Source organism: Austrofundulus limnaeus, unplaced genomic scaffold, assembly GCF_001266775.1.
Source record: "Austrofundulus limnaeus strain Quisiro unplaced genomic scaffold, Austrofundulus_limnaeus-1.0 Scaffold172, whole genome shotgun sequence".
NCBI lineage: Eukaryota > Metazoa > Chordata > Actinopteri > Cyprinodontiformes > Rivulidae > Austrofundulus > Austrofundulus limnaeus.
Window position 1 is genome coordinate 671259 of NW_013952574.1, and position 9216 is coordinate 680474.

Genomic DNA, 9216 nt, shown 5'->3' on the forward strand with positions numbered 1-9216 from the left:
AAAAATAAATAAATAAAATAAAATAAAATAAAATAAAATAAAATAAAATAAAATAAAATAAAATAAAATAAAATAAAATAAATCACCATCCATACCACTAGTGAGGACCAGGCTTTTGGCTCCATGAGGGGCATTGGGTCCCCAAAAGTCTGTGTTTTTCTGGAAAATGGTCCCCATGATGTGGTAAAAACGTGTACAACACACACACACAAGTGCACACAGACAGTCGAGTGTTGGAGGACAGTCAATGCATCACATGTACCAACTGTTCATTCCTAAAACCCTAAAATCACACTCGCCAATGTCACCAAAAAGAACACTGTGCAGATTTGTTCGTTCGTTCATTCATTCATCCCAAACGTTTGATGAATTGCTGGTTTTACAGCTTTACCTGTAGGCAGGAATGATCTGTTTGAGGTCTTCCTGGTACTGATTCAGCACTGCTCTTGCAGATAAGGGCTCTGCCTTGTCCTCCAGACAAGCCAGGTGGACCAACATCTGGGTGTGAAACACAGCTGCACAGGCCCAGTGTCTCAGAGACCTGAGAGAGCACAGAGGGGGGAAAATAAAGCACTCAAAACCAAAGCAGTGCGTGGAGCGAAGATGCTGCCATTTCACCAAGTCAAACACTCCGTCCACGCCACTCTGTTTACAGAATCTACTTCAAATGTCGTTTCTCACCTGGAGTCACAGTGTGCCCCCAGCAGACAGGTCTTCAGCTGTGTCAGGATCAGGCTGAACTGGGCCTCAAGTCTGACGGAGTCCTGGATTAACCTGCTTTTATCACTTAGGTTGATTCTGCAGCGCTTTAGGTATTCATCCATCACCTCCTGCAGCTCGCAGATTCTTTGCTAAAAGAAAGAAATCAGACATGTGCAGCATATTGCATTTGATATAGAACAGTTAGAATCACATTGTTTTTTTGTTTTTTTTGTCATATCAGAACATTTAAGCTCTTTTTCATTCAAAAACTGGAGCATTTCCTTTCCATCTATGATTCTCTACTTAGCTGTAGTTTTGATTTCATCTCTGTTTGTTTCCTAATGCTTTCCCATCTATAAATCTTAAACTGTAGTGGTATGCAAGCTCTCTCTGGTGGTATATAGAGGAAATTTTATTTTTATTCATTTTACAAGCTTGAACACAAGCTCAAGTCTTTTGCATCATCTGCAAACATTGAATTAAATTATACAAAGCTTTAATCTTAGTCCTAAAACAGCTCCTAGTAGTAAGGGTAAGTTTGATTCACAAAATATCCAAACTTATTATATTCTGTTTACACTTCAAGAAGCACTCTTTGCTTCCTCACATTTCCCTCGTTAGCGAGTCGCTACCTGACATGACGACGACCCGGCCGCCCTCCCTTCCTCTCCTGATGATTGTTTTGACGATGCATAGGCCATATCCACCACCATGGTGATCACTAATCCCACCAGGCCGGTCAGGCTCGGCTCATCCGAGAAGGCCGACAGTCGGCTGACCAGATCCTTCAGGTAGGCGGGCACCCGGTTTCCGATTTCACTCTGCAGCTGAGAAACAAACAAGAGGGTTTGTTTAGGTCACACTGAAATGACTGCAGAAGTTTAAAAAAATGTTTGCAATCATCAATTTCACTGATGTAAAATAAGTGTTTTCTGTTTTTTTCTTTTAACAACAAACGTTAAGTGTTTTTGTCTTCATATTGGTCCCCGGCTTTCTATTGCATTGATTTCTGACCTCTTTACAATTCCCAGCAGAGCTTTTTTTTTTCTCTTGAAGTGGTGCTTCATTTTGTACAGTCCCTCCTTCTTAACTGATTCAAGGCAACAGCATCTTCCCACTCCTCCTGTTAAACCTGCGACTGCAGTTCAGTGGATTTAAAGTGATCAATGAGGAGTTTTCTCCACTCTGTGTATTTCACAAGCAGTACACCATCATGTTGTATTTTGCTTCTGTGCTTAGACGACACAAAATCTTGGATGATCTCAAAATTCGTTCTCTTCAATTCTGAGAAAAAGGTTATTGTTTTAGCCTTTAAATCATTGGAAAGGAACTTTGGCATCATTTTTGATCAAGACCTCTCTTTTGACTCAGCGAATATAGAAATCTCAAAATCAGCTTTTTTTATCATCCTCAAAAATATCTCTAAAATCAGGAGGTTCTAATCCCAAAGTGATGCTGAGAAACTGATAATCAGGAAGTTCAGGATTCATTTTAAGAACCCTCACATTACATACAAAGCATCGTCTTAATTAAAAGATTCCCTTATCTCTCGTCATTAACATCTCTGCTCTCAGTGTTCAGATTTACTTGTTGTTCCGAGTCTCTGAAACAAAGACAGGGAGGCAAAACTTTTCATTGCAATGTGCTCTGCTCTGGAATCAACTTTGTCTTTGTGTGTGAGGCTGACTCACTCTTTGTTCTCTAAAATAACATCTTACCTCTCTGAATAAGCTTACACTTAAACTGATTTTGCATTTCCCTGCCTGTGTTGTCCATTTTAAAAGGTACTCACTGAAAACTAGGAAGTGAAAGTTAATAACACGTCAAGGGTTTATTGTTAAGGAGTTTTGAGTTTTGCTCAACAACTTTTTCCAATTAAGATTACATTAAAGATTAATGTGAGAAAAAAATACTCATTTTTGTTTTTTTAGACTGAACATACCTTTGCAAAGAGTACCTTTAGCATGCTTATTATTTATTGTGTTTATATTTATTTTAAATCTGACAACTTCATTTTTTGTTATTTTTTATTGCTCTTCTCTGCTAAGCACTGTTGGTTTTCACTTGTGTTTGTGGAAAAAAAAAGTGTTGCATTATAAAAAAGGTAACCTGTTGCAGGTGTGAAACATTATGGTCTGATTTGTTTGACTGGTTATTTCCCAAAGTTCCCAGTCTCCAAATGTTCTCTGAAAACAATATAATTTATGGACTTATTATGGACAATAACAACAGTGACTTTCTCATCAACACTATTATCATTCTGGGGAAATTTTTCATCCATAAAGCTAAATATCTTAAGGTTAAACCAAATTTCTATCATTTTCACAATGACTTTATTTTGAACTGCAATTCTCTTAAAGTGATGCATACTAAACATGCCCACAATCTGTGCTTTTTAATTGAAGAGTATGATTTAACATCTTTATTTTTTGTTGTTCCTTCTTATTTTTAAACTTCTTATCTTTATTTGCACCCATCTTTTTCTCTTATATGCAAATTTGTTTGTTTGTTTGAAATACGCCTGATTGTTTGTACATTGTATTATTTTGTGTGTCCTTTATTGTTTAATAAAAAATAAAAAACCTGTTGCAGGTGTTCCTGTAGGCGGGTCTGAGAGTCAGCGTTGTCGTTCTGATTGGTTAGTAGGAGAGGATGAACCACCCTGAGGTCAGGCACAGCATCTCCTTCTAACATGGCATCATAGATGACAGAACCAAGGGCCTCCTTCAGCTGAGGAAGCTGTTCTTCTGATGACAGCAGCTGGCCCATGATGGTGCAAATTTTATTTATTTATTTTTCTCTGTAGATACACCTACAGACAAAAAACATTGAAAAGGAGATCAAGGATTAAGAATCATACATAATAATTGGGTGAAAACTTAAAAAGAAAAAAAAAACAAGTGCAGCATTTCCATTTAATTTAATTAATTTCTACCACAACATTCACTAAATGATTTTTAAAAAAGATTTCCTTCTGACAACTGCAGCGGTTCAACCAACTCTTTTGGAAAACAAACCTTCTCCTCTTTATTTATTTATTGAAACTTTTAACGTGATACAAAATATATCAATACAGCCAGGGGGAATGAACATCTATCTGTAAGTGAAAAAGAAAAAAAGGAGGAAAGATATATATGTGCATAAGTGTGATAGTAAAAATAGAAATAAGCTTAAACAATTGATGAAATGATTAAATCACAAACAAGAACCAATCAAAATAAAAATAAATCAGGAATTCCAAAAAGTGAACAAGAATCTGTAACCTTCTCCTCTGTTTTCTCACTTCCCCCGTTTCCCTTCTTCTGAAGTAACGACTTCCAACAAGACAACACAGCAGCTCAATAAAGCGCAGCAGCAAAACTACACCGCCTCCTGGTGGTTATGATTTGGAACTGCAGGTAGACAAAACATTGGATTATGATAAATACCAGAGTTAGAGGTCTGTTCTGTTGGTGTCCTGTAAATGAATACCCCTAAGAGTTACTGTTTTGCCCTCATTATTAGAAGATGTATCATAATAAAAAAGAAGGTCATTGGGAATAAAAGCAAAAGCTGTTTTACGGCTATCTTGAACAATGGAAAATTTAGGCCAAGGGCTTCCAGAGTTTTTATTTAGCTAATGGGAACAACGGCCATGATGTTGATGTTTTTTATGTGATAAAATATGGGCTGAGGGGATTTGGGATTTTGTCAGAGATGTTCCTTTTTCTTTAACTAGGACAAGGACTTGTGTGCTATCAGGCCAGTAGTTTTGTAAGGAAATCAGCTGTAGTTACTTTACATCTGTTTCAATCTCACCATGCTTGTAATTTCTGCACCATCTCTGCAGTTGTGGGATGTCATTTAGCACTGTTAACACAAGCTATTTTAAGTGTAAAGACCTCAAATGAAGTGGCAGTCACACCTGTCAGACGCCATTAGACTTTACCATGCAGGGCTGCAGAACAGCAGATGGTGAAAGGACTTAAAGGTCGTGTTTAAAAAGGCCAAACGTGCGGGGCTGATTAAGTGACAGAGGTGTTTGTGCAAAACGGCGTTTGAATTCAGATTAGCACTCACTAAGGGGAAAAATAAAAAGCAGTTTCCCACACAGATTGTGACACTGATGTCAAAAAGTTTTGCAAATGTCCTCATGTTCAGCTGGTGATGTAGAAACATTTTCTGTTCTGTATAAAAGCAGGATTTAGTTTATTTTACATTTTAGTTCTATATGAATGCATGCAAAACCAGTTTCTAATATACAATGAAAATTATTAATTATTTGGAATAATATTTAAGTACTAAAATGAGGTATAAAAACATAGGTTGCTTGGGTACTTTTTGGAGCATGGGGTTTTACCAAACTTGAAATGCAAAGTCTTTTAGTAGTTACTGTAATAAATACTTTAATGTATCGCACTTTTGTAATCTCTCATCATCATCTTTTGCAGCATTTTTATTTTAATAGGTATTTATTGATTCCCCAATTTACTAAATTATTAAATCCAATCACCAACAAACGTTAGCGTTGGGTTATGAAGCTCACGCAGAACATCATCGACTCAAGTGTCATGCAATCAGCGACACTACCGCTGCAGAACTTTTAACGCGCCATGATTGACCCTGGAGGTCAAGATGAAAGTTAAATAAACTGGGATGAACACGGATTACCCTCTTAAGAGTCTATTTGTTTTGTCTGGCCTCAAACCGTAGATGATATTGCTCATTTGCTCTCGTTGATTCAGATGGTTTCTGCAGAGATTCCTTGGTTTGGCCATGTTGCTCGGGAAATGTGCCCCTCTCTGTCTTTCCAAGGATGTTTGACCCTGATGACATAAATCTCCAAACATGCTCAAAGTCAAGCGTCAGCAACTTGCAAACAGGCATAAATGTATGCATGACCAAATGTGCCATCATGCACCTTTGCATTTTGTCCCCTAAAGTTTTCATTACCATAACTCTGCAACATTTTAAATCTTTGGACTGCTCAGCCAGTGAAGCTCCACACATGCGTCAGAGAAATGCACTCAGTTGTGACTCAAAGCTGCTATTTTTGTGTCATCAATGTCACTTACACATGCATGTATGCTCTTATTTATCATTTTGGTCATAACTTTGGCTTTTTCCTTATTTCTGGCCTCCACCTCATGCATTCTTCATCCCTACCCTTCCTCTATTTGTTACCCCGTACCTCCCCTCCAGCCATCTACAGACCGTGGAGGAGAATAAAAACAAGCCTAATGTACAGTAATAAATCTTAGTTTGACCGATGTGCCTGGTGGCATCAATTTTGTGAAGCTGCTGTGTTCACTTATCAGCCGAAGAGCTCATTATTGCAAATGACAGCTGTTGGGGGAAAAAARAAAAAAAAAAAGAATTTCTCTTTTCTACATGGATGTCTAACAGCGTGCACTGATTAACGTCAGGATAAATTTAAGCATTAATTCTGGTTTGTTAGGGAAAGGACTCATAAATTCAACTTGCAATCTAATCATCATCCATCTTATGTACTAATAAAGCTCAAGTCCTGACCATGAGACAGTGGGTGGTAATTAAGTAACCAACAAGTATTTTTCTCTATAGAAAACCTGGAATTCAAAAAGATCATTGTAAAACTTTTTTATAGTACAGCAGATGAGCAAAGTCTTGTTTCAGAAACTCTTAGTTAATTGTCAAATTACAAGCACTTCTAATCGTATCTTTAAAGTCAGTGTGGTGAAGCATGATGGAAAAACGAGTGATCATCATCTCTAAACCAAACCAAGCATTCTGTGTAAAAGAATAAAAACATATTGCCCGCTGCCCTTTATGCCAGTGTGACTTATTTTAAACCTTTTTTTGTGTTTGTTTATGTCACATTCACTTATAATTCCTCACATTACTATGTTCTGTCTGGCAGGTTGCACCACGCTGTCAACGTTTCAGAGATCTTTACAGCAGAACGAGCAAAGTGCTGCTCATCCACTAAAGAAAAAGGGATTAAATATGTTTGAGGTCGTTAAAGTGCCACAAAGAAAGGAGGGAGGCTGAAGAGAAAATGTGTCACAAGGCAGGGGGAGAGATAGAGATAAGAAAGCAATCAGGGGTGAGTGTCAAAGTATATTAGGGAGGAGGATGTCTGCTTCAAATATCACATGAAAGAGCAGAATTAGGACAAAGCTCTGAATTCTTCTGCAGGTTTAAGGAAACACCTGCGCAGAGCCGTCTCCGGTTTGCTGCAGTAAAGTGCACAATGCCTCAGTCCAAACCAAAGCAGCAAGAAATATAAGTTGTGCATAAATGCCTAACGTGTGCAAGTTTAATTTTTTTTAAATTAGGAAATTGAAAAATACAACAAATCTTGTCAAAACATTTTAATCACCTGTCAAATGTTGAAGACATACCCATTTGTCACCACAACAGATAGTGTGAAGGTGTAAAGAATTAGATTGGTGTGGATATTAGATCTCTGACTTGCCTCCCATACATGTCGTATCAGAGCCCATCAGGGCTGCAGATTAGGGGGAGTTTGGAGTTCCAATGAAATAATTTATCATTGATGCAAAAATGTGTATTATGAGTTCACTTTCTAAAAGGAACAACAAGCACTTGTCTTCACTTGTCTAGCCTGTTGAAATAAATTGTTAAGGCTGATAAGAGAATCTCTTGCTTGTTTTCACGCTTGTTTTGTCAAGTGAATTTTGTTTCTGTGAAAGGGCGCCCCCTGCTGATCAACACGATTTTACAATGTTGATCATAGCCTATTTCCGTTTCCGGTGTAAACATGCGACTTGCACTTTGAAGTTGAAGCGGTGTAGCAACATGCGCTGATAAGAAAATATATTTATTTATAATTTTTATTGCAGTAATGTCTGAGACGAGAGGAGAAGGGAGTGTTGTTCGCTATTACTGCACTTCCGGTAGCGGAATGGAACTGTTTTTAGTTGACGAAGTGAAAAGAAAGTTGGCGGCTGATGCTGTGAGTATTTTAGCATAACATGTCAACAAAGTTGACATGGTATGTTACAAAGCTTGTTAAGAAGCTTTTATTCGTTTTTTAATAGACAGTGCTTTTATTATTAAGCATGTTACAAAGCTTTGATTAAAATACTTCCAGAGGTAGAAGCTGAACTAAAGGAGACAGCAGAAATTGCAGAAAGATGTGTAGAAGTCATTCACTTCATGTAATTTCTCATTATCATGTTGCTAGTAAAAAAAACATGCAAGCAACTGTTAATCATAATCCTTAAAACCCACAACTTTAATTTAGCCCTTTGGTATATTTCATGCCAGCTCATCTAACGCTGCTGTGTTTCTCCTGGATATTCTGCAGTTCATAAAACTCAAAGTTGAAATTATATGATGATTAGATGAGTGAACTTTTTCAGGATATTAAGAAATTTTTGTGTTATACAAACATGGTTTCATTAAGCTTAATTTAGTTTAGTTATTTAGATGATTAGATGAGTGAACTTTTTCAGGATATTAAGAAATTTTTGTGTTATACAAACATGGTTTCATTAAGCTTAATTTAGTTTAGTTATTTAGTTTAGTTATTTCATTCATAAAATTATTTAGTTTAGTTATTTCATTCATAAAACAAAAGAGTCTAAAAGTCTATATAAACTTAAGTTGATTTGATAATTATGACCCAACAATGCAGACTGAAACACCAGAATAAAATGTACAAAAAAAGATGCTTTTAAATCAAAACCAAAAAAAAGCTGATGTAGCGAATATAAGAAAAGGAAACATAAAACCACAACAAGCGGGGAACAGACAAACAAGAACACATGAAGGCAGCAAATTGAAGGTGGAATTAAAACCAGATTAAACTGGAGACAAGAGGTGACAGTAGGGTTGGGCATAATCGTATCGTGTGTAATTAATCGTCAGAAAAACATTAATCGATTATTTTTTTGCACTTGACGATTAATACGATTAAAGCCACCTGGCAGACTGACTGGATATTTCTCCGGTCAGTCCGCTCGGTACTCCTCTCCGCTTCAAAAATTACAAACGTTTAAACAAAAGTTCTGTAATTTATTTATCAACACAATTTAAAATTGGAAGTATAGCCTGAAGTCTGTGATTTTGACACAATTTGACAGATTTTTACGAAGAGCAAATCTTTCCCACTAAATTGGTCATGTGACTAGGACATAAGGGTGTCCAAGGACTCAGGGGGATTAATCGTCAAATTAATCGTTATCGGCTAAATACCACAATTAATCGTGATTAATTTTTTTTGCCAATATTGCCCAACCCTAGGTGACAGACATTTATGAAGCAGGGTGAACTTGTATTCATGAGAAATTCAACTCTAAATCCTTCACTATCAAAGATGGACCAAAACAAAACATAAAAAAAAAACAAATCTAAAAGTCAAGTTTTGACTTAAAAAAGACACATTTACATGTCCTAAGATAAAACCTTATTTACTCTTAAGTGCTTATGCTGGTGCATGCTTAAACTTTGTTTTATAAAACATTGCAGTTTGAATGTGTGTGTGTGTGTGTGTGTGTGTGTGTGTGTGTGTGTGTGTGTGTGTGTGTG

General features: G+C 36.7%; 2 protein-coding genes across 3 annotated transcripts in view; one reads left to right on the top strand and one right to left on the bottom strand.

Moving 5' to 3' along the window:
• The window catches only part of LOC106523974 (uncharacterized), an 8861-nt gene extending 4865 nt beyond the window's left edge, over window positions 1-3996 (bottom strand). Inside the window, exons 1-5 of one of the 2 annotated variants that reach the window (XM_014017575.1) lie at window positions 3966-3996; window positions 3286-3514; window positions 1335-1529; window positions 682-851; window positions 392-541 (exon numbers count right to left, since the gene is read on the bottom strand). In XM_014017575.1, coding sequence (XP_013873029.1) covers window positions 392-541; window positions 682-851; window positions 1335-1529; window positions 3286-3471 — 701 coding nt within the window. In that variant the 5' untranslated portion in view covers window positions 3472-3514; window positions 3966-3996. Of the gene's footprint in view, window positions 1-391; window positions 542-681; window positions 852-1334; window positions 1530-3285; window positions 3515-3719 lie in introns of both variants that reach the window. The other variant, XM_014017574.1, reaches the window with a different exon arrangement.
• A 3457-nt stretch (window positions 3997-7453) lies between these two features.
• The window catches only part of thumpd2 (THUMP domain containing 2), a 7648-nt gene continuing 5885 nt past the window's right edge, over window positions 7454-9216 (top strand). Inside the window, exon 1 of the mRNA XM_014017573.1 lies at window positions 7454-7639. Coding sequence (XP_013873027.1) covers window positions 7529-7639 — 111 coding nt within the window. The 5' untranslated portion in view covers window positions 7454-7528. The remainder of the gene's footprint in view (window positions 7640-9216) is intronic.